The sequence below is a fragment of the Ricinus communis genome, chromosome 5 (genome assembly GCF_019578655.1).
Source record: "Ricinus communis isolate WT05 ecotype wild-type chromosome 5, ASM1957865v1, whole genome shotgun sequence".
NCBI classification, from domain to species: domain Eukaryota; kingdom Viridiplantae; phylum Streptophyta; class Magnoliopsida; order Malpighiales; family Euphorbiaceae; genus Ricinus; species Ricinus communis.
Window position 1 is genome coordinate 21148013 of NC_063260.1, and position 23573 is coordinate 21171585.

The 23573-nt window shown below is 35.2% G+C and overlaps 4 protein-coding genes across 9 annotated transcripts; 1 reads left to right on the forward strand and 3 right to left on the reverse strand.

The window, feature by feature from the left end:
- The first annotated feature begins 3061 nt into the window (after positions 1-3061).
- Positions 3062-5348, forward strand: LOC8284017 (pterin-4-alpha-carbinolamine dehydratase 2, mitochondrial). Of its 2 annotated transcripts, none has more exons than XR_007215855.1 (7): positions 3062-3220; positions 3297-3343; positions 3710-3801; positions 4100-4185; positions 4256-4379; positions 4498-4688; positions 5032-5100. XR_007215855.1 is itself a non-coding variant. In XM_015719518.3 (7 exons), the coding sequence occupies exons 1-7, from the start codon at positions 3173-3175 to the stop codon at positions 5118-5120; spliced, it is 555 nt and encodes a 184-aa protein (XP_015575004.1). In that variant the 5' UTR covers positions 3064-3172; the 3' UTR covers positions 5121-5348. The 2 variants fall into 2 exon arrangements, 1 of the variants encoding a protein (XP_015575004.1); XM_015719518.3 differs by having other exon boundaries at positions 3064-3220; positions 4498-4566; positions 5032-5348.
- A 648-nt stretch (positions 5349-5996) lies between these two features.
- Positions 5997-8896, reverse strand: LOC8284018 (probable methyltransferase At1g29790). Its single transcript, XM_002519694.4, has 2 exons — positions 7520-8896; positions 5997-6340 (listed from the first exon to the last, which is right to left on the reverse strand). The coding sequence occupies exon 1, from the start codon at positions 8673-8675 to the stop codon at positions 7542-7544; it is 1134 nt and encodes a 377-aa protein (XP_002519740.1). The 5' UTR covers positions 8676-8896; the 3' UTR covers positions 5997-6340; positions 7520-7541.
- Positions 8897-9601: 705 nt separating this feature from the next.
- On the reverse strand, positions 9602-14592 carry LOC8284019. 4 transcript variants are annotated; one of them, XM_048374006.1, is made up of 9 exons: positions 14438-14572; positions 14244-14290; positions 13104-13833; positions 12243-12431; positions 12044-12135; positions 11237-11296; positions 11078-11147; positions 10296-10499; positions 9602-10192 (listed from the first exon to the last, which is right to left on the reverse strand). In XM_048374006.1, exons 3-9 carry the CDS (start codon positions 13812-13814, stop codon positions 9806-9808), a joined length of 1713 nt encoding a protein of 570 aa, XP_048229963.1. In that variant the 5' UTR covers positions 13815-13833; positions 14244-14290; positions 14438-14572; the 3' UTR covers positions 9602-9805. The 4 variants fall into 4 exon arrangements, with proteins under 4 accessions (XP_048229963.1, XP_015575012.1, XP_015575010.1 ...); XM_015719526.3 differs by lacking the exon at positions 14244-14290 and having other exon boundaries at positions 14438-14592; XM_015719524.3 differs by lacking the exon at positions 14438-14572 and having other exon boundaries at positions 14244-14395.
- Positions 14593-14964: 372 nt separating this feature from the next.
- LOC8284020 lies at positions 14965-23096 on the reverse strand. Of its 2 annotated transcripts, none has more exons than XM_015719507.3 (10): positions 22612-23096; positions 21270-21313; positions 20904-21018; positions 20636-20759; positions 19083-19720; positions 18145-18421; positions 17771-18050; positions 17103-17264; positions 15822-16250; positions 14965-15553 (listed from the first exon to the last, which is right to left on the reverse strand). In XM_015719507.3, the coding sequence occupies exons 1-10, from the start codon at positions 22796-22798 to the stop codon at positions 15263-15265; spliced, it is 2547 nt and encodes an 848-aa protein (XP_015574993.2). In that variant the 5' UTR covers positions 22799-23096; the 3' UTR covers positions 14965-15262. The 2 variants fall into 2 exon arrangements, with proteins under 2 accessions (XP_015574993.2, XP_002519742.2); XM_002519696.4 differs by having other exon boundaries at positions 17103-17267; positions 22612-23095.
- Positions 23097-23573: the final 477 nt, after the last annotated feature.

Below are 23573 nucleotides of genomic sequence, written 5' to 3' on the forward strand. Positions count from 1 at the left end.
CTCGCAGTTCGCTTATACCCATTATACAAACGAATTTTGAGGAGTAGAGTGGAACCTGGATGATTTCTATCCTTCAATACCACTAAGATTAAGCTTTGTCACCTTTTTGAGCTAGAGATGGATGCTTTCACTCAATGGGCAAGGAGCTTTGCCCTTCCCAATCACCTCAATATCTATAATCGGCATTCGATCGACGACCCACCTATCCATGACGGTAATTCTTTCCCCGGGGGTTTTTCTATTGATGAAGTGATCGCCCAACCATTTTCTGTGGTTTCTTTTAGAAAGAGAGAAATGTGCAATAGCTGTCTATTCTCGCCTATTGATAGATAACAGGTTGCTTCCAAGCTCAAACCATTTGAAACTTAATTGCTAAATGCTAAAATTTATCCCACTTCCAACACCCATTCTCATAAAAAGAATAAGCCATGCATATTGACAAGTTCTCTTGAGGAATTGATTACCTTCCTTTAAAGAGATAGAGTCTCCTTTCCATATGGATGGAGTCTCGCTCAGTAAAGAGAGTTGTAGATTCGTCGGAAGAGTCATAATACTAAGAAACGAGGTCCAAGAATGAAGAAGGGGTAGAATTATTGAATGAATACGAGCGAGGAAACAACCATAAATGAATATTAAAGCATATTTTTGGCAATAAAAGAAGTAAAGTAAAAGTCTCTTGTTATATACGCAAATAGAGGCTCCCAAATCACATTGCGGCATCTCCTTCTAGACTCTTATGGAATAGAAAGATTTTGTTGTCCTTATTATCTCGAACTGGGAGAGTATCATTGAGGAAGAGCCTCCTAGATTAAAGGTAATAAGCAAAAAACCTTAGAAGAATTTCACTTTTTAAATTCCCTATTCCAACTCAAGCACGAAATCAATGTTGAGTCAACAATCATCGAGGAGAGAAATTTTGCCATGTTTCCTGAGAGAGGCTGCTTTCTCTCAGGCCATCAGTCAGTCTTCTACTTCTAGTCGACTGCTCTACATTTTCCTAAAGAACATTCATTAATTTCTTTCTTTCCCATCGACCACGACGACTGAAACGACGCGAAAAAACCCGTTGGAAGCTTCACCACATTTGAAGAGTTGGCACCCTTTCAATTGGTCTACGGTGTCATTGTAGAGAATCCCTGTCCTGTTTTTCACATGGTTATTTTTTTTCCAATCTGATCCAACACCATTTGCTAATTAAAATTTTATCATTCCCCAATAAATTCTTTTATAAAAATATTATTTACAATTTATTTTATAACTTTCAAATATAACACTTAATTCATATGCTCATACTGAGAAAAATTTGAGTGTGACCTATATATATATATGAAAACATAATTTATCCTCTAAGAAATTCACTTAATTTATTGAAAATCAAACTAATTAGATATAGTCAAATAAATCCCTTTATTTTTATCTAATATTGAAATTCTATTTTAAATCATCCCAATTCAATTAAATAAAATAAAAATATTATTTTTTTATTATTAAAAGAAAATTTCAGGTATATTACAATTCTTGTAAGTATTTTTAAATAAAATAAAAAAAGACACTATAACAAATTAAAATACGTTTTATTATTGACTTTTTACAAATATATATTTTATATTAAACAACTAATTTCACAATTAATAATACTATATGAATATATATAATGAAATATGTATTCGTTATCAATTTTATTAAATTGTTATACATAATCGTTATACATTTGTGTAACATAAATAGTTTAAATTTTAATTAGATCCGGCATAATTAGGATTGATGAATTTGAATCTATGGATATAAAATCAAGAATCCACATATCAATAGAAATATTTTTAAAATAAAAAAAATACTAAAAAATCCACAGTTTGATAGGAATAATTTTGAAATTAGACAATATTAAAGGTGATTTTATTTTTCCTAAAATATTAAAATTTAAACTATTTTATCCTCTAGATTGGAAATTACAACTTTTAAAAGTAAAACTGAAGAATGAGAGATTTGTTAGAATTCATAAACTTCGACTCCATTTTAGCCTGCCAATTATAGGTGTAGCTAAAAGATATAAATTCTATATTTCATAATTCAAAATGATGCTAAATTATTGTAAAGTCATCTGAAAGTTTTAACAAATTGTCTCAAAAAATTGAAACAATTTGAGAATAAAGATTTTTAATATGTAGTTTAAACCCGGTTTTAGTATTTTTAAATTTCAAAAACTTGATTTAGTTTTGAAAATTTATCAATTCCATATTGTTCCAAAGTCATACTAAAGCTATTTTATAAATTTTAGTATTCTGTTCTCTTAAAATATTTTCAATAGTGTTTTTTATTTTAAAAAAATATAATTTTTATAATAATAGTATTTTCAAGAATGTTTTATAATAATAGTATTTTCAAAAATATTTTAATATAAAAGGAAAAATATTTTTTTAAGTGCAATGAACTTTTCATATTTTATTCTTTATTTTATTTTTATTTCTATAAGTCTTAATTTTTTTTTAAATTTATCAATAAAAAAAATTATAAATATTAATTAATTAAGCGCATGAAAGATTATAGTGTATTTTATTAAATATAAAGTAGAAAGTAAATTTTGGCTCTCTATCTATAGAGAGTCACTATTTTATATTTTATATTTAAAGAATAAAAAGTATATGAAAGTATTATTTTATAATATTATTTTTTAAAATAATAAATTTGACACGTATAAATATTATTAGAGATAATCTTATACTATTATCTTTTTCTTTTGCGAAATACATTTTTGAGGCTCTCAACTTTTCAATTTCATTCTGTTGAGCCTTTTAATTTTAATTATATTTCATTGGTTTTTTTCTAATTTTTTTTTAATTTTTAAATTTTTATTTATATTTTTATTTTTATTAAGTATCTAATAGTCTGGATAGAAATAAATATAAAAATTCAATAGAGCAAATAAAAATTTAATAATATATATATATAAAATATATAAAAAATGCTTAATAAAATTAAAAATAAAAATCTAAAAGCTGAATAAGACAAATTCAAAATTTAAAAGCTCATTGGATTATGCCTTTTCTATTTCTATATATGCATAAACGTTAAGCTGAGCCCGGCCCGGATTTGAATAGGTCCGGCCTATTCTGCACGTTTAAAACAGGCTCCGGAAAAAGTAACAGGTGAGCGAGTTTCCAGATTGAAGTAGATGACTCGGTTGTTACTGCCGCTACGCCTCTCTCTCTATAGGCCTAAGGTGCGCTGCCATCTCTCTCTCGCTCGCTTTATATTAGACTAACTATTAACTTTCTCTTCATAACAAAATATTTCAGGCGCCGTTGGCTTCTCGATTTCAGACCCTGTTAACACCAAATGGACAGTAATTTTCTGATTTACCATATTCGTTTTCTTGCCTTTTGATTCAGTTATCTCTATGTTTTCCAATAAGCTTCTTTTTCTTTCTGGTACTTCCTGTTAATTTGTGTCTGTGTATGTGTTTTTGTGCTGTTGCATGTTTATATTGAGATTCACTGAATCCAATTCTGTGTTTATACTTGGCTTAGGCTGTTGCTAATACTATCAATATGTCGGATTTCACCGCAAATAATCCATTTAGATTTTAAATACTTTAATATTTTAATCAGGGAACTACATGATACAAAAAAAAATTTTAGAAGCTGAATAAAATCTAGTATGATTCTCGCCTAGTACGATTGAAAATTGAGCATTTGCACTTTACATACAGCTCCAGTACCCGACCAATACTTGGGGATCGTTTGGGATTGTCATCAAATAGGAACACCTTTTATGGATTTAGAAATTTTTGCACTGGCGGAGGTGCGTCACGGCCTTTCACTAACTTATTCTAAGAATTAAGTGTGAACCTGTAGACTCTGTATAAATTACAAAATTTGTTCTTAGCTTTCTGGATTAACCCCATGTGGTTATCGTATTGGCAAGACAATTCATTTCAAGATTGTTCTTAGTCAGGGATAACTAGTGGATTGGATAATAAGCTCTCGATGTACGACCAACACAAAAATAAGAAAGCAATTCAGGCAGTAACTAGTCCATTTTTTTATTAAATGTTAGCTGGTTATTCTTGTTGTCTGATTCAATTTTCTTACCATTTTAGATTTAGCTGCTAAGAAGTGTGTACCATGCAATATGGAGGATTTGCGACCCATGACAGAAAAAAGTGCTACTGGATTGATGTCAAAGGTTTACATTCTGTACATATGTATACATATCTATTTTCACTTGATTTTGCATAACATATTAATTTTATTAGGTTGAAGGATGGGATTTGGTGAAGGAAGATGGTGTACTGAAGCTGAACCTATCATTGAAAGTAAGGAGTTTCACCAAAGGGTTGGAATTATTCCAGATTGTAGGGAACCTTGCTGAAAAAGAAGGTATAATCCCTTTGTTTATGGTTCATTTTATCATCAGACTGTAGAGGCAGTATTGTTTCTTTATAGAAGGAAAGTTTTGTTCCTTTATAGATGAGTGAGAAAATTGTGGTCAATGCAGGTCATCATCCAGATCTTCATCTCGTTGGATGGAATAATGTAAAAATTGAGATATGGACTCATGCAGTTGGTAAGAGTTTCATGCTAATCCAATTGTTGTTCTAAAGTAATTTTTTTTTTTGTTGGAGGTGGTCAATGCAATTTGTTTTATTAGCGCGGTTTATACCTTTCCTTCTAAGCTTGAAAGGCAAGGCAAGTCTTCAGGTCTTCTTTTATTCGGATCATAACGGTAGGAATATTGAAAGGCAAGGCAAGGCTTCAGGTTTTCTTTTATTCGGGTCATAACGGTAGGAATATCGATGTCTAGGACCGAAAGTTGTATTGAAGGCAGTCCCCTTCCTCTCATTATTTAAATAATGAGACCTAGCATTCGCACCTGGCCTGGTGGCTTGAATGTGATACAAACCCTTGGGATAGTCGCAGCAACAAAGTTATAATTGCATTACTTCTACATGCCCTGTTCTTTTTACTTTAATCTTTTCTTTTGTTTGCTGTGTTGAGAACAGAATCACTAGCATGCTCTTTACTTGCACAGGTGGACTAACGGAAAATGACTTCATACTTGCTGCTAAGATCAATGGGCTTAATCTGCATCAGCTACTGAGAAAGAAGGTTGGCACTTGAAAAATCAATATAAATTTTGCAAGGTCCTGGAAAAACAATGATGGTTCCATCTGTGGAATGATGGATTATCTTCGATCTTTTCTTTTCTACTTCAGCATAGAGATTTTTAGTTTATTTACTTCAGTAAATAGGCCTGGATGCCTGTATGGATGTTTTTTTTTTTTTAAACTACTTTTGCTAATTTTCAGTATGAGTTCCTTGCATAAAGAGTGGCATAGCTGTTCACAAGTTTAGGGTGGTTACTAGTTGCAACATGATCTGATCTTTAAAACTGAAACCACATAACTTAGTTAGAATCTATCTTCCAAAGCTAAGGAATGAATGATCATAAGATCAATTATATATCGAGTTCTGCAGAGTGTTGGTATCATTTTCATATGTTATGTATGTCAATCTCAAAACTTCTCAAATGGCGGCAGTAGCAGCCTTCGATTCTTCCTTGGGCTCTCATATCCATTTGCTGATTACTTTATGGCCGGCAGACAAGGTTACTTTGTCTCCCAATGTGCAAGCTTATAACAAAGCAGCACTTACTTTGTCCGCCACCTCACGTATTAAGATATTCACTTCTTAGGCCAAGGCGTTGCAGTGGGCGGACTAGTTATAATTGTTTATGCAGCCCCTCTTCATCATAAATATAATTATCTTCTATCACAGGACAGTAACCGCAGAGGCTTGACCAAAACAGAATCTGATCGCACACTGCCCATACCCATATATGATATTTGAATCATATATTGAAAAAGGCGACCCGGTTTCAGGTCCCCTCACTTTCCAGCATGCAAAGATTCGCGCTTTTTTTAGCTCATGTCCGCATGCACAACGTCGAAAAGACTGCCTTTTTGGGTGATTTTACTTTCATTGATTTCTAAGCCAAACAGGAAAAGGCATATCCTTGTTCTGCTGATTTATTTCTAAAATAGCTTTATCAAATAACACAAGTGTGAATACAAAAAACAATTAAAATCAATCAACTTAATCAGTTCTATTAATTCGCTTGCCAATTTTGCACCCTCGCCGCGGCTATGATTATTTCCCCCCATCCCAATTCCACAATCTTTACAACAACGACACCTGCCGCTTTATATACTTTCCCAGCAATGAGTAGGTTGCTTCATTGCTAAGTTTAAGGACCGCATCTTTCTATCTGAGGGGCATCTAGTTCTGAACTGGGTACTCTGCAGTGTTGCTCGGCCAAGCTAGAGATGTCAGATATGTGCCTGTTAAAAGCAGGAAAAAAAAAAAAAAAGAATTTGATCTGCCTGCTTAAATAGGGAGTCACCAAAGCAAAATCCACTCAGAAAAAATGGCTAAACTGTTCAAACTTCAATGTTCCCACTACTGAGCTTTATTAACACCACTGCCAAGCTAAAGTACTAGAGTAGATAAACTAGACACATTAACAAGCAACCAAACACATCTTTGTTGTTTGGATCAGTTTGCAACTAGCTCTGAACAACCTGAAATCAGTGCACTTTAACGAAATCCAAATCAAACAGAGAAAACTAGCCAGCTTTCTATTTCAATTATCATATCTTGCAGGGAAATTTAATTTCAAAAAGAGATAACATGAATCGCAAGACACACAGACATGCGGATGCAACTCTCCTTGATCACAGCACATTGTGCTAATTTTATATTAGCAACACTCCCTAGAGCATAGATAATGGGATTTCACTATTTCAAGAAATCAGGGTTTTAATTTTCTTCAAGTAGAAGGAAAGAGAAAGTGAAATGAACAAAAAAGAAAAACAATATATACTTTCATTTATTACAAATTAAGGTTCACAAACCCGCAATTTGGCAACAAACTACTGAAATCAATATGATGAATTGTATAAGAAGTTTGTCATTACGAATGTCAGCATATCCGAATGTAAATAGGTTTTAATTAAGATCAGTCATTAAAGATGTTAAAGAATAAAGAGAGTATGGTATCAGGGTGGATGGAAAATCAAGGGTTTGGTGAAGTGTGATAAGTACCTAAAATGCTACAACTTTGATTGTAATAGTCAATTAGATAAGATTTCAAAAGAATTCCTAAGTCAGTGTTTCAGATTTAAATCTGTATAACATGTGCTTGACCTTGGTTTTTAAGACATGTCAATGCTCTTTACTTAAGGATGCACAGGTTCAAGATATTCCTTAGCCAAATTCGAAGGAAAACTTCCATTCACTTCCAATTGGAATAGCATAATAAATGAACTAGGTGAAGAAAGACTTCCATTCAGAAATGGAAACTGGAAGTATAGACAACACTTTCAACTAATATTGCCATGACACTAGCATCATCACAATAATTTCCAGCTCAGATCATAAACGCATTAGCCAAGCATAAAGGTCATCAAATTGCAACACAAAGACTAAGCTCACATACGTTTAAGAAAAATTCAAGTTACCTTAAGTCCAACAGATGAATTCTCATCTTGATACAGGTTTCTGCAGAAGAGCAGTCAAATAAACCTCTCCATTCTTGATCCCACTAGAATCAGTCTTATTCCCAACTGCCCATTTCACCTTCTTATAACCCAATTTACCAATCAAAGGACCATAAATCTTATCAAGATCCGCTCTTTTACTGAAAAAATGATCCAACCACAAATACCCACCACCTCTCAACACTCTATCCACATCAAACAACAAAAACTCCATCATTTTCAGAGGTATCCACCTATTCACAGCACGTCCACACCTAACCAGATCCACAACCCCATCAAACATGGGCAACCTTTGCTGCAATGGCACATGAAGTGGCACTAAACCTCTCATTGCGACAACTTCATTATTAGGGACATTAAAATTCATAGTAGTAGTAACGACGGTTACATTATACATCTTCATTCTTGCTGCAAAAGTACCAGTACCACCACCGATATCAACACCAAGTCTGATAACAGAACTAGCTGATTTAGCAACTTGTAAAAGTTGTGGAATTGGGAGATCTAATTCAGTTTTATAAGTCATAAATTTAGAGATCTCAGTATTAATATCAAAACCAAGATTGGAATTTTCTTTAACAAGACAAGAAAAAGATCTGCAAGAAGGGTACTTTTCCCACAGTACATTAGAATCGAGAAATGAAGAAGGAAAAGGGTTGTGCGGTAAAGAAGAAGGAGGTTTTGATGGGGTTTTAGAGAAGCATCTCCGGCGAGGAAGAGGGTGGCAGCCACGGAGGATTAAAGATTCAGCGAGATTATCAGAATCAAGAGGACAAAGAGAGAAAGGAGTGTAAGTCATGTATTTATGTAAAAGGTCAGGGTGGTTATGACAAGAAGATGCTATAGGTGAGAGTTTTGAATAAAGGAGGAGATCTGGAGGGATTGTGGTGGCGGTTGTGGGATCGGAGGTGGTGGGTGGTTGGTGGCGCGTGAGGTGGTTGATGGTGGCGCGTATGGTTTGTAATTGGTGAAGTAGATGATCAGGGACTTGTAATAGAGGAGGCTGTGGAGGTTTTGGAGATTGAAGAGTAGGAGAAGTGAGGTGGTAAAGAGAGAGAATGTTAGTAGCTACCATGGCTAAGAGAAGAAGGAGGTTTAGACCCATGGTGAAACCCATTCGCTGATAATTCCTTTTTCTTGGTTCTTGGGTTATAGAGCAGCGTTAGGATTGTTAGATTCTTGGTTTTGGAGCCTTTCTTTCTTTCTGCTTTTTCCTAAGCTCAGTGTTTAGTGTTGACTACAGAGTAGAAGAGACTAGCTTGTGATTAGTGACATGGTCTTTTCTCATTAGTAGTATTATTTTTTTCTGAGTTCTGATTTGTTGTATGTGTTTACAAGTTTTGAGATTTATACTGCAGCCTTTATAGCCGTTGAATTCAGGATCATGTGGCTCACTCAAGGATATCCAGACAAATTTGAGACTCCATGTCCTGTGTTTACACAAGACTAGATTTTGTTGGGATCCGTTTGCCATTGATGCTGGTATTTATGGGTAACCACTATTAACCTATTGTGCCAGTACATCCCTCATATTTGAAAAATATGTTAAATTCCCCTGCTAAGTTTGCTTCCATCATACAGGAGCACCCTTCTTGTAAATTTTTATATCGTTTGAGGTAAGTCAAAAGTTCTTTTTTAGAAAATTTATATCCTTAACTTTAATATGTAAATAATATAAAGAGTACCTCATTTCTTGTGATGCCTTTTTGCTGACAATTAAAAGGTTTTATTATGAATTTCGTGGAATTATTCATGGAAATGGAAATGAATTCATATAATCACGCATTGCTTAAATAAAGTGGCACAATTCATAAAAATGGAGCAATAATTATTGAATTGCTTTAGCAATTTTCCAGCACTAGAAAAGAGAAAAAGGAAGAAAGAAAGGCAAAACGTTCACATAGTGATGGATAGCCGGTAACAAGCATGACTAGAGTTAACCATCACTTGGTTTTTAACAAAATGACCTTATCCCAAAGCTACGATTATGAATCAATTGCAATCCATAAATTAAGCTTTATTCTGTTTTGGAAGACCGAAAAGTGAAGGAAAATGGGGAGAAAATATATAGACATATATATGAAGCGAATGTTCTTTTCTCAAGACGAGGCCTAAAAAGATTACAACAATATAGAATTTATTCTGGTGCCCATATACAGAGGCTATTCCTATAAAGAGAGTTTCCACTTGAGAAAAATAAAAAATATTTCACTACAAAATGGAGTGCTGAAATGATGACAATGTGTTTTATTGGATAAGGACATAATCCACATCATCTGTAAGCCCGTCTCCAGAAGTTGGAGTCAAGTTTGTACGATGCACATTTTTACGAACCTGGGCATGAGTCTCTGCTTCATGCTGAAACATCTTCACTAGCTCTTGCAACTCCAACTTTCTCACTTCAACCCTCTTTTCAGTGATGGGCTGCTTCAATCCAAGGTAAAGCAACCCAACTGCAATTAGTACCACACCAATGAATAAGAGGATAGCTGTAAACACACCAAACGCGTATGGTGTATTCTCTGCTCCAGGGATCCCATCCACATTGATTCCAAACAGCCCGGTGATGATAGAAAGAACAAGGCCACAGCCTCCAAAAACAGCCAGATTATGAGTTACACGAAGGCTTCTATCCTGAAATCGTAAAAGAGAGATATTAATCTAAGAAAGGCATTTCTAATGATAGACTTAGTACTTGGAGGATACTCTGTTACATCCCTTTCTTGTCTTTACAAACCTGTAACCATGCTCGAACAGTGCTTTGCATTACATCTTGAATGGTAAACAAGCGACCGCGAACTGCTTCTTGCTCCTCCATCATTTCTCTTGTACTCTTCCTTATTTCCTCCAACAAAATTCTTGCTGCATTTCCTCTCAAATGATGAAGCAGCTCAAAAACTATCTCCTCTCTTGCATGGAGTGACCATTTCACCCTAATAACCTGCAATGCAATAACCCAGGTTTTGATGTTCCTGTGAAATATACACCCATAATATGCCAGCTTAAGAAAAATATTTCATCAAGATTTCTGGTTACCGACCCTTGCATGCCAAGTAACAAAATTTAAAATTAGCATATCCCACGTGAACGTGTAGGCAACTTCTACATCAATTAGCTCTAAATGGCTGCATGTCATCAGATCAAGCGGATGCAGTCACAGTAGTGATCATCGGAAATAATCAATTATTAAAGAATAAAATATGCACAAGTCATATTCAAACAGATGTGAGAGATCAAGCCTAATAAAACCAGAAGTCATAGCATATCAAGTGAGCACTTCATTTATGAGAGATTATATTCTTTCCCCAACCAATAAAAGCCTTCGCAATAAAAAAGTAACAAACAGGTTACTCGGCATACAGTTCAACTGAAATGGAATAACAAAGCAAGGGTTCAAATTGATCCAGTGTCAACTCAAAAAGTAAGAGTAAGCAGGCAACTAGCCATCATGAACTTAAACTGATGGCAATCCTTCTATACAAAAGCAGAATTCAATAATAATGAGATGGAAAAATATACCTGTCTTGATAACCTTCTGATTTCTTGGTTTAGAATAACACTAAAAAGATTCATATCTTCATGGTTTCTCCTGTTTCAATGATTTATTCGTAACCAACACTATATGAACTGAAAGTAATTTATTTGCTTTGAGATATGTCATGTGTCTATTAAAGAAACCTGTTCATAAATTTCAGCTCGATCTCATCTGCTGCCCCAAATATGGACTTGCGAAATAACCTAAGATAAATATAAATAAATAAAGCAACAGCATAAGTAAGAGGAGGGTGGGGGTTGGGGTGTCCGGTTAACTTACAGAGACATGGGATAATGCATAGAACAAAATTGTGATGATATGTTGGATGACATGGATACTTGAAGCATAGAATTAATTTTTGAATGCAACAAATTCTTCCTAGTACATTGCACCAACGAAACATTAAGATACATTGAATTTAAACATAATAACTAACAAGTATGTCTATTGGAAATCAAAGACAATAAAACAGAATGAAATTACATACAGCTGTGCTATCAATTACTCGGTTATTTTGCTGTATTAAGTGTATAACAAGCACTTGCTAATGATTGGTCATCCTTTCAAACACATCTTGAATGCTCTAAAAATGGTGCTTGAAGCAGCACATTAATGCATTTGTTACAAGGATGTGGTAAGAGATGATTGTTAACTGTTAGTCACCATCAGAAACAGTAAGGAAGTTCCAAATCTTCCTTTACAATTATATAATAAAAGGAAGGTTATATTCTATAAACATTGAAAGAGACATGAGAATCGGAAAAAGGAAGGCACAGAACATTGTAGAGATGTGTATTAAATTGCAGCCAGTACATCTGTCACAATGCAGTGCCCAAAAACAGAGAAAAAGAATACTGCATGCATTTGTGCCAATCGAATCTAGATATCATATAAAACAAACCAGGAATATGCAACTGAGTTGAATTACAAACTTCTATGGCTTCCATTACCTATCATCCCAACGAGTTAGGCGGCAAGCTAGTAAAGCTATGACTTCATGCACTGTTCTTGGTGTATTATAACCTCCACCAGAAAGAAGCTCCTGTTGGAAGCAGAGAACCAAAAGGAAGGAATATATGATCAAATGAAAATTGATTCATAACTACTTCAGATCTTCGGCAGTGAAAAGAACTATGTAGCACAACCAACCAGAACTTCAGTGATGCCCAAAACATTTACTCTTGACACATTCCCTTTGATGTGCAGTGAAGTAATTAGAAAATTTTGTGCTTGCCAAGAGCGCAGCACAATGGGAATGTCATCCTCTTCAACAAAAGGATCACCAGCTGATTGTCCCAAGAGTTCGAACAACAGCCCTCCAGCAACCCTTACCGGGACCTTGATAGAAACAGAAAGTGTAAACAATATTACAAATTTTTGGGCGGACACTTCAGCATCAATTGGACTGACGACATGTGTGAATTAAATTTCAAACTCAGGATGGATGCTCAAGTATATAAATTCACCCTAGGCCATACACATGTCCCAATTCAATCTTTTCGTGACCATAAATGAAAATGATTAATCAAATAGCGCATCTACATAACTAAAACAGCAAACACCAACAATTTTACACTATAAAAGTGGTTTCCAGCCTTTTGATTCAATCTAGATGTTAACATAGAATAACATAATAAATAAACTAGAGAAAAAACTAAGATGCAGTAAAGGGAGAAACGATTTTGTTGAAGAAACAAAGAGTTCTAAAGCACTAAGAACGCATAGAGTGAAGGTGTAGCGAGAGGGAGAATGAGAAGGCTTACTTATCCCAGAAATTTAATGTAAAGTGCCAACATCACAGTCAAAAGAATTAAAAATAAATAAAATTTCAATGAGGTTATCAGGATACAGAATTATTCAAGTCCCTAACTCGGCCCACAAAAGTTTTGACTTGAGAGCAATACAAGAAGTATCCTCTTGGCTAAGGACCAGAAATCCGTCTAAGATAATTTAAGCTTAACATTAAAGTAGCCCTCCAATGAGATAAGTTCAAATACACAGTCAACCTACCTCATACAAAAGGTGTTTCATCCGCTCGCTTATTAATCGACTTTCATCTCTCAAAGCTACACTGATGGCAGGATGTAACCACTGGGCATTGTTGAGCCAGGATTGGACAGAGGGGTGATTTGCAGAGACGTGGCACCACCATATGGGCCCAGCTGGCCGCTCCCAGTAAGGAGCTGCTAATTCTGCAACAGTAAGATCGTCTTCTTCATCCATCAAGTCTAGCAACTGTGTTGTCCAGCTAAAATCAGTTTGCACCGTTTGGACAAGGTCTGAAATTCTAGCCCACCCGATGGGTACCCAATGACTATCATCAAATCTTTCTATGGCACGATATTGTCCTGATTGATCAATCCGGCTGTCGCCTGAAGAAACATTCTGATTGCCTCTAAATTCAGAAAGGGATGAGGGCTCCAATAATTTGTTCCTATCATGTCTTGGAGACTCACTTAGTCCGGTGGCTTGCACTTGATACTTTGTCTGCTCGCCATCTAATTGTTTGCTCGGGGTCTTTGAAACAGATTTCGAGTTGATGGATCTCCTACTACCACGGACTCGAACAAATTCAAAGGCACAAATAAGCCCATCTGTCCAAAGTTCATTCCCAGATATAACATCTCTACTATTGTGATTTTTATGGGTTTCTGGCTTCTTTGTTTTATTGTTTTGCAAAAAGGAATTATCTTCACCCATTTTACTCCTGCTGTGTTCCATTTATGCCATTGTAAGCTTCCTGAAATAGTTGAAATTCATAAGCACACTGCATATAACTAAAACTCTTCAAAGATGTTCGAGTCCCATTTGGTCCAACGGGGGGGAAGCTAACTTCATCATCACATCAGAGGATAGAAAGAAGGATAAATTACATCATGAACATATTATATAAGAGCTTTTTGATATCATTCTGAACTATTTTATCCTTAAAAATTATCCAAATTGAACAACAAAGACGAGAACTTTGAATCCTTATAAACCCAAAACATGAACTCAGTTCAGAAATGAACCAAATATATCGTGAAGGAAATTATGAAACTAACCGTTGCCGTAGCTCACTGCTTTGCTTTAAACGATGAATAATTATACTCAATTTTACTCGTATAAATTATCAAGCGTGGAAGCTTCATAGTTAAAACGAGAAATTACCAGAGAAAATAAATGCGGAAAGGGAGCGAATCACAAAGCATTCGGTTCTGTATAATTAATAGAATTACGCACAAAATGCAGAATCTTATTATCATACAGTTGATAGAGAGAGAAAGGAAAAAGAAAAAAAGAAAAGCAAATGGCGTGTAAAGTATTGTGACTAAACACAACGCGTTATTTGATTGTGTACTTACACAGAGTAGTAAACACAGTGAGTGAGTGAGTGAGTGAGCGAGCGAGCGAGTTAACAGTAAAAAAAGATCGGGGAGGAGGAGTGTGCAGTGCAAGAAGGGAAGGTGTATCGGCTGGGCTGGGCTAGCTACAGCTCCAGGATGGCCACCAAAACAAAACACGTGGTGGATGATTTCATTTAAGATTACAACGACCGAAAGCATGTCGTTTTGTTTCGAAGTACCGCTCTTGCAGCAGGAACAATGAAATTAACACTTTTTTTTTTAAATCAGTATACACATTGAAGTGAATATCACTTCTATAAGCAATTCGATACTGGATTCAAAACAGAAAAAGAAAAGTTTCAAAAAGAATAATCGCTTTTTAAGACATTAGTAAAAACAGTGGAGTGCAATATACAATCAATGTAACTCAACTCGTGATGATTCTTCAGCTCAAAGCTGTTTTATGGAATAAAGAGACAAACCACATCAAGCACAAGAGAAAGACCAACAGCAGTTCAGCTTGTTTGTACACAGTTGAATCAGAGTGAACGAGAAAGGGCAAATTTCACTATATTGAGAAACAAGAAAGAAGAAGAAAAAAAGTAGTCAACTAGCTCAAATTAGCACACTTTGTTCCTAAGTTAAACAGATGATATGAGATGATAAAATATCTAAAGTACAACCTCATGGCACAGGGCAGTAGCCATTCATGGGGGGGTCTCTTCAGACCCAACCCACCCACTAAATCATTACATAAAATTATTCAATCACAGGAATGCCTATGATTGGCCGCTTTTCCAAACTCACTACATATACCCTGAAAAACCAGGAGGTGATTGAGATCTAGTAGCTGTTTTGCCATAACTGTTGAGTCTGCTTTGAGGGTTGACCCTGAGAACCACCAAGGGATCCCTCCCTTGAGTTTTGCTGCTGGAGTTCCAGTGATATCCCTGTTTGAGAATGATAATAATTTGGGTAACCAAGTGCCCCGAAATGCTGTTGTGACAGTTGTTGACCTTGTCGATATCCAGCAGGCTGCTGATTCTGTCCCTGGAAGCTGTAATATGTGCTAGCAGGGACAGCAGACATTGTTCGCGAACCAGGCCCATGAACCCACATGGCAGAATTATCATTCTGTCGATAAAACCAAGAGAAAAGGTTATACTCCCTATGGTCTTCATATAAGCAAAGTACTAGAGAATATTTCACTAGCACTGGAAAACAACAGAGAGCCAGAATTCGGGAGTTCAAAATTGAATCATTAAATCTATACTTTTCTTGGAGATATTTCATCATTACTTCACAATTGTTCAATGATTTAAATTTTAAATTTCCATAAACAACGCAGACTAGCAATTTCATGGTCATGAGAAGTTTTTTCAACTCTCAGTCAGAATACTACCTGTTGAAGTGAGATCAAGTGATTGCCATCCTTGTATTGAGAACTTAAACCATCATCGTATCCAATGGTTGTGCCTCCTGCAGGAACGCTTGTTGAACTCCCAAATCCATATGCAGAAGCAACAGCAGCAGACTGAGGCAAGCTGGTTACGGAAACACTGTTCTTATACTGTGGGAGCACTGCTGCCAGAGATTGATGATATGTGCTATTGCCAGCAAAGGTCTGTTGAAAAGCTGATGGCATATATGTATAGCTCTGCGGCAAGAAAGGATAGCCAATCATGTTGGCAAAAGGTCCCAATGGAAGGGTAGGTTGTGAGTAAGGATGCACAGCAAGGTGTTGTTGAAGAGCAGGTCCTGTGGCAACACTGCCACCAGGAAGTGTCTGTGGAGTTGGCTGCGGTGTAGAAATACTAGGTGCTCTCAGGGCCTGGAACATGCGGAATACAAATCAGTAAAAAAGGGCACAGCAATTGAATCATAACAACCAGGGTATCTGAATTGTGTTATTTTTATCTTGTCCATATATTGTCTTATAAAAGCTCAAGTAATAAAGTCAAAGGATCCATAAATAAATGCAATCTGTTCCAATAATGTGATCTGATGTCCTATTGCTTCACTTAATACATTTTGCTTATTTATTCACTTTGTTTCATACAATTAAAGCAAGTAGTTTGCTAGTGACATGAGAGAGAACTACAGAGATTCCTCGATATTGACATGTTTCAAAAACAAAAAGATGCGGGGCTGCAACGTTTACAAATTGAAATGCAAATGGACATGCTGTAATTAATAAGAAAAGAACTTGTGCATGCACATGTACAGTCATGCAGTAGAAAACTAGGCAAGTGAAATGACCAAATCCAATCTAAGATTCTTTGTCCATAAGCAGCAAAGACCAAAAACTGCAGAACCATTAACAAGTGTGCTTATGACACAAGGTAAAACATTAATGATTTATGGGATGTAAATCGGAGAGCTTAAATTAAAAAGAGCCGTAATTTAGGCCAGAAGATAAATAGGATTGACTTCTTATGTAAATTGAAGTAAGACATTGCAGATGTGGGAAAGCAGATAATTGCTCTAAAAGAATCCGAGTCAAGTAACCTTATGAATTAACCTTACTGTGATTCTGATTTGGCAATGGTGCTTGCGTTCTATAAAAAATAATTTACTCATTTATTGAAGAAGTAAAGATGAACACATTGACTTCCTCTCAATTGCCCATTTAAATGTCTCAGGAATAAAAAACTTCAAAAATTATTACAATGGCAGCATTTACCTCTGGCATAGAAATGCTTGGTCCACTGATGGAAGAAGCTGTATTGCTGTATTTGGTAGGCATTGATTGTGTCACAGGAAAGGGAGAATATGGAAGGTCAGGCTCCCTCCCTTGTTGAACAGTTGAAGTCAGCAAAGTGCTTGGCAATGAATTTGTATATGCCTGCTGTAATGGCAACATATTAAGAGGAGAGATTTAATTGAATCATTATTGTAGTTCTGTCTCCTAGTTCTATACAAACACCCTATGCATGTGCAAGTTAATAGATCATAAAACCTCAGTATAGTAACAATAAGAACTTCAAATTATGTACTCTTCCGTATCCATCTTTTGATTCCAACAAGGTCTTCTCAAAGAAATGGGACACCTTTTTCTTCTTTTATTTTAGGGACAGAAAATCTCTTTACATCAATTGCCAAGATACATTACTCTCATGCATAACATAAGAAGTTACAAATTTCTTGGAATAAAACTCATTTAACAAAATGAAATGATCATGTAGAACTCATTTATCTTTGTTTTTTATACTTAAAAAAAAAACAGAAGGAAAGAAAAACCCAATTCAGCTCTCACAATATAAAAATACGCTAAGCCAAACTTTAATCACATAGAATAATACTCAGCAACATTAAATTTATCAATCAAGTAATGTTTTCAGCTTATATTACCATAACATTTGAGAAAGGAGTCATATTCTGCATCTGAGAGCTTGTCTGTGGGTTACTAAATGCAGCGTTCAACTGTTGAGAGTTCTCAAAAGTATATCCAGATGCAGATGAAGGAAATGCATATTGATTCCCCTGTGCAGCTTCAGGGGTTTCCTCCTTCAATACTTCTGGCTGTGGACCTGCAGGCGAATCATAATTACCAGGACTCACACCAGCTCTATGTATTAAATTGTCATCCGCAGCATTTCTAAGATGCTCATCCCCATAATATTCAGTATTTCTGCAAGAAAACATTTTGAACGTTAATTGTAGCAAAGAATTAGGCAAGATTATTTACAGACTGTCATTAAGGAAACATAAACTTAGAACAAGACCTAGCATCTGAGTGCACAGCTGATGAGGCATCCACCACTTCAGATGTCTCTTCCAGGTTATTTTTCAGGGGTCTTGATGCAAATGCCCCAGGAAAAGCAGAACCAATGCCAGATCCAAAACTACCAAAGCTCAAGTGTGAGCAGTCTTGCGCATGAACTTGCAAGTGATTTGGAATAATTACAGAAGGATTATCCTCGTCAGGTGATGCTGCTTGATCCTCACCCTGTAAACTTAGATGCTGTAAGTTAGCAGCCACTGATGAAGCACCATCTTCAGCTGAAATAGAATAAAGGACAGGAAAAGACAGTATTTTCAGTATCTCCTTAACAAAAATGATAAGCCATATGGGTAAACAATTAAAATGTATAATCAAGTGAAAGTTAAAATGATACGAGGGAAAATAATTAAAGTAAACTCAATAGTTCATTCAATAAATCATGGCAGAAAAAAAGTGGTAACAGTTTTTGCAGAAGCCAAAGATACTAAAAACGTGGAGCAATCTCTCATCAATCTCCCTAGACTAAAACAATATACTTCATATTGCATTTGGAAGTTTACTAGGTTGAAGAAGTTTGAGCACCAATGGGCAAAATTAGAAACCATGAAAAAATAATAATTTGTCTCCACCGTATCACATCTTATTTGAATCAAGCTGAAGGATGGAAAGAAGCTACTATAAGATAAAACTTCCCAGAGCAGTCTTGCTGCCTCTCATCGAAGATTATGAAAATCATAATATAGTTCATGACCAACTAGATATTTGTACAGACTAAAGAAATTATCCAAGTTGAATCATTCATTTAACATTTAAAAAAACCATACAGCCTTTATGATTGAAATTAAATTGCAAAACCCATGAGAAAAATAATGTCCTGTAAAAAAAGTAAAGTGAAGATGGAAAACAGAGACCAAAGAAAACTAAATGCATCAAACTTACCTTCATGCTCAAAGGCATGTCTGTGAGTCTGATAGGAACCCATATTCCCATATAAATTACTTTCAAACATAGAGGAGCCTACAGCATCATCTTCCTTTATAGTTCTACTAGATACAGAAGCGGGTCCAACATGGTTTACATTAAAAGTTTCAATGTGGTCATCTTCGGTTGACTGAGTATCATCTAACTCAGACTGCATATGCTGGTTAACTCTATCCAAGGGTAAGTTAGATGGATCAGTACACAGCTCAGAATCTGAAGGTGCCTCTAAAACAGGAGGCATACTAACAGCTGATGGTTCAATAGATGGCCATTCATCATTGGCATGAACAAGCTGGCTTGCAGTAACTTCTGGCTCTGCGTTTACTTCTGATACCTTGGCAGAATAATTTTCTGACAAATGCAAATCATGGTTCAATGCTGTCAAAGGAGGTGCTGCAGGATGGCGATGATTAACACTGTGGTGAGGTGGCATTGCCTTATTATGTGGCCTACCCATCTTCACAATGTCAGCCATGGATACTTGACCTGGGACCCCCACCCAGGGAGATTGAAATCCAGCAGTAGGCTGTGATGAAAGAGAAACTCCATCACTTGCACCTACAGTCAACAATTTATTTTCTGCAGCCACAAGATCGCTGCAAGAAATGCGTAAATACATGAGAAACAATAATTCCCACAATCACATATAGATCAACATTGTTCGACATACTGCTAATATACCAGTAAATCATCCAAAGATGGGATAAGAACTGTATGAAAATACACATCCCAATTAATTTAACAGGCTTCTACATTACCAGAACAAGTTCAAAACCTATTCTCTATTGATGGAACAAAGTAGAACAACTGAGCATATAATCACTTGCACACGGTAATGTAATAGAAAGAAGTCTCTATTGCGGGAAAATCCAAGTGAAGAACTTTTACCATGACAATAAAAAGCATATCTAAATTAACAGCTTCAAGATATTACCTATTTCCTATTCTCCTTCCTACTGCTGGTCCCAAGGGTCAGAATAATAAAGCCTAACCACTAAGCAAATAACAGACTGTTAATTTCCTTGTTTAGGACTTCTTCACAGCACGGGAAAACTTGTATGCCTTACATTCACTTTCATGGATTACTAAACACTCTTCAAATCGTCCAAAAGATGAAACTATATTTACAATGCCAGAATGATAGAAAACTAAATTCACAACCCATGTTTCCTAGAAAGATACTAAAAGATCTGGCCCCACCTAACCAAAAGATGCAGACTGGTAATTGGTACACTTTCCAAAGCCCAACCATAGGGGAGTAAATTTCAGGAAGGCATTCTGTCATAGCACCAGGCTACCAATAGCATGTTTAAGAGAATCAAACTGAAGTGGGGCCTTAAATATTAACAATTGTATTGCATGCATGATCAAAGATAAATATGATCCATTATGACAGTACAAATAAATGTATACACATTATATGATTCTATTTCTGAAACAATACAAATACTGAGAATTAGTACCATATCAACAGGAGATTTATCGCTATAAAAGCTATAAGAAAAAATAACCTGTTCAAAATGGGTCGCCGATTAATATTAGTTCCTGCCATACTGGGTGCAGAAGAAGAACCAGCAGAAGCATTCGTTCCATTTTCCTTCTTGTATGCAGGTTTACCATGTGAAACACCAGGATCTGCAGAAATGCAGAAAAGAAATATTGGGAAAGAAACAAGGGCATGATGTGTAGTTATGTTCATCAAGGTTCAAATGATTTGATGATTAAATCAAAAGTAAACACTAAAATCTAGTCCAGAATTGGTTTGCAGCATGCTCATACCATTAGAGCTGAATTGGCTAGAACCACCACGTCCATAACGATCTGCACCAACTCTGCCAGCACGATGTGTGGCATTATTGGCAACACGGGACCTTGGTTCTGTTGTATCCTTAGTCTGAAGCAATAGCAGAAAAATAAGAAAAAAGTAGCAAGAAAAGCCTCAACTACCACTGAGACAATTAAGAGATATGTTAGAAATGATTTAACAAGCTAGCTTTCCTATATAAATAGCTTGACAGAACATAAACCAGTTTCAAAGCAGCATCTAAGTTATAACAGGTCATAAGCAATGTGAAATCAATTTACCAAGTCTAACTAAAGAGATCCAACCAATAGAAAAGCATATTGTTTTATAGATAGACTCACCTCTTTTTTCTTTTCTCTTTTGCTCTTAACCTCGTGGAAAGGATCTATAAGAAAATAAGTAAAATATTTCAGTTGAAACAAGACTGGTATGGAGGCAATAGATGCATTAGAACTTACAGGAGAAGTACTTGAACTTGTATCAAACAAAATATAGACAACATGTTTTTGAGCTTTACAACATAAAGTAACAAGAATAACAGAGACGATCGCACAGAACTAAACCGCTAATGCAATCATAAAACAACTGAAGCTCAAAAGAACAGTTGAAGCGAAAAAAGAAAACTGTCAGCAATGAAAGATATAAAAAAGATGTTATTGCAGCTAACAAATGTTTATTGACAAAAGGAATATATCTTTTTCTTCTACATTTCAAAAATAGGAATGGCAGCAATTGAGTGGCCATCTCCAAAGCCACCACCAGACACCAAGGAGCATCATTTAAATTTCTATAGTAGGGTATATTCAGAAGGCTGGAGAATGAGAAGTTCACATAAGTATCAATAACAACAAAAGTTGGGCAGTGTCCTAATTTCTTCAACCAACAGTTCATACAGTTTACCTCCAGCATTATTATGGACTTGATAGCTGAAAACTTACTTAACTATTTTCTATTGCTGTTCATATAAACATATATTTGATTGCATGATAGACAGCTAGGTTGTGCCCATCCCACTTTTAGGGTATTCATGGGCACTTAAATGACAACAGAGTAAATGGATAGCCAAAGTTAAAACAACTGAAGGTAAGAAAAAGCAAACTGTATTATGAGTTTTTTATTGGAAAAGTTGAAACTTTGAATATGTTATTCAGAAAAAGAAAAATATTTATCGGTCCTGTTTAGCACAAACAACAAATTCACTTGACACTCGCTGCATAAAAACGTGAAGTCCAAACTATTATCAACGTATTTAGAGAGAGACATACAGGCACAAAGAAAACACAACTAAATTCAACTTTCTCAGTTTATCACTGGACTGACAAAAACACGCGATTAAATTGAAAAATCAACCATGAAACGTTATCTCTAACAAACAAACAAAAAGCACACGGAGAGAGAAGAAACAACTTTCAAATTTGAAAACAGAAATTTAAAATCAAAACCCTAGACAATAAAACAAGCTCCACTTCACTAAACATATTATCCCTCTCGAGCCAGAAAAAACTCAATCTCAAAAATCTGTTTGGCGCAACAAAAGACAAATCCTTTCACCAAAAAAAGGTTCGAAAAAGAAAACTGCTTTCTTTTTTAATTTTCGCAGAAGCCAAAAAGAAAAAATATATACAGATACATAGGAAAGAACTTAAAACTGTTTATTTTACGGAAAGAAGAAAAAAAAGAAACCTTGAGAGAGGAGGCGATTGACGGCCTCGTTAGGGTCCATATTACAGTCTTTAAGCATAGCGTAGATCTCAGGTTCAGGACAGTTCACAATCTCTTTCAAGCTCTGAACCATCTTCCTCGACCCTGCCGGAATACCTGAAATTCCACTATTACCCTTCCCATTATTAATGGCTGCTTTGCCACTCATTCTCTCTCCCTCTCTCTGTTCCTCAGATCTGAGAATAAACGACGCCGTTTACTTGTCACTGTTTCTCTCTATCGCTATCTCTCTCTCTCTCTCTCTCTCTCTCTCTCTCTCTATTATAAAAGCCGCGACGGAGGTTAAGAAGACGAAGAAGAAGAAGATATGTAAATGAGCTCTCTGCTTTTTAGCACCGAAAAGAAAAGAAAAAACCCTCTTTCTCCTCTTTCTCTTCCTTTTATTTTTTGTTATTATTTTTTTTTCTCTCTGGTTTTTATGGATTTTTTTATGAGTTTTTTAAAGGGAAAAAGCAACAGGATTAAGTGAGGCATGAGGATTACTTTTAAATTTTCTTAGTTTCCTTTTTTGTCAACACAATTACCTATATTTTTAAATTACTCAAATCACAATAGTGACTCATTCAGATTTTTTAGCAAGTGTTCTTTTATACATAATATTATATTTTAATAAACTAACAAATCAATTCTCAAATATCTACAATATTATCATAAAATAAATAAATTATAAATTATAATATACGAATGCATAAATTTATAATAATATAAATTATAATTGTGATATTTATTTTGTGCACTTATAGAAATTAAAATGAGAGGTGTAAGCGATTATTTAATTAAATTATTATAGATAAAAATTATAAGTATTTTTTAATAAATGATGATTTATAAAATATTTTAGATGATATTATATTTTATATAAAAATATAAATAAAATAAATATAACTTTATTATTAAAAATATTTTATTGCTTTTTTATGCAT

Excerpts from the sequence above, each read along its gene's own strand:
- LOC8284017 (XM_015719518.3), top strand. The coding sequence starts at position 3,173 with ATGACTCGGTTGTTACTGCCGCTACGCCTCTCTCTCTATAGGCCTAAG. Across the intron at positions 3,802-4,099 it reads AAATTTTTGCACTGGCGGAG|ATTTAGCTGCTAAGAAGTGT; the intron begins GTGCGTCACGGC and ends TTACCATTTTAG. Across the intron at positions 4,186-4,255 it reads CTACTGGATTGATGTCAAAG|GTTGAAGGATGGGATTTGGT; the intron begins GTTTACATTCTG and ends TAATTTTATTAG.
- LOC8284018 (XM_002519694.4), bottom strand. The coding sequence starts at position 8,675 with ATGGGTTTCACCATGGGTCTAAACCTCCTTCTTCTCTTAGCCATGGTA.
- LOC8284019 (XM_015719526.3), bottom strand. The coding sequence starts at position 13,814 with ATGGAACACAGCAGGAGTAAAATGGGTGAAGATAATTCCTTTTTGCAA. Across the intron at positions 11,297-12,043 it reads CTAACTCGTTGGGATGATAG|GTTATTTCGCAAGTCCATAT; the intron begins GTAATGGAAGCC and ends TATTTATCTTAG. Across the intron at positions 11,148-11,236 it reads GAGCTGAAATTTATGAACAG|GAGAAACCATGAAGATATGA; the intron begins GTTTCTTTAATA and ends TCATTGAAACAG.
- LOC8284020 (XM_002519696.4), bottom strand. The coding sequence starts at position 22,798 with ATGAGTGGCAAAGCAGCCATTAATAATGGGAAGGGTAATAGTGGAATT. Across the intron at positions 19,721-20,635 it reads CGGCGACCCATTTTGAACAG|CGATCTTGTGGCTGCAGAAA; the intron begins GTTATTTTTTCT and ends CATTTCTTGCAG. Across the intron at positions 15,554-15,821 it reads ACTTGATCTCACTTCAACAG|AATGATAATTCTGCCATGTG; the intron begins GTAGTATTCTGA and ends TTTTATCGACAG.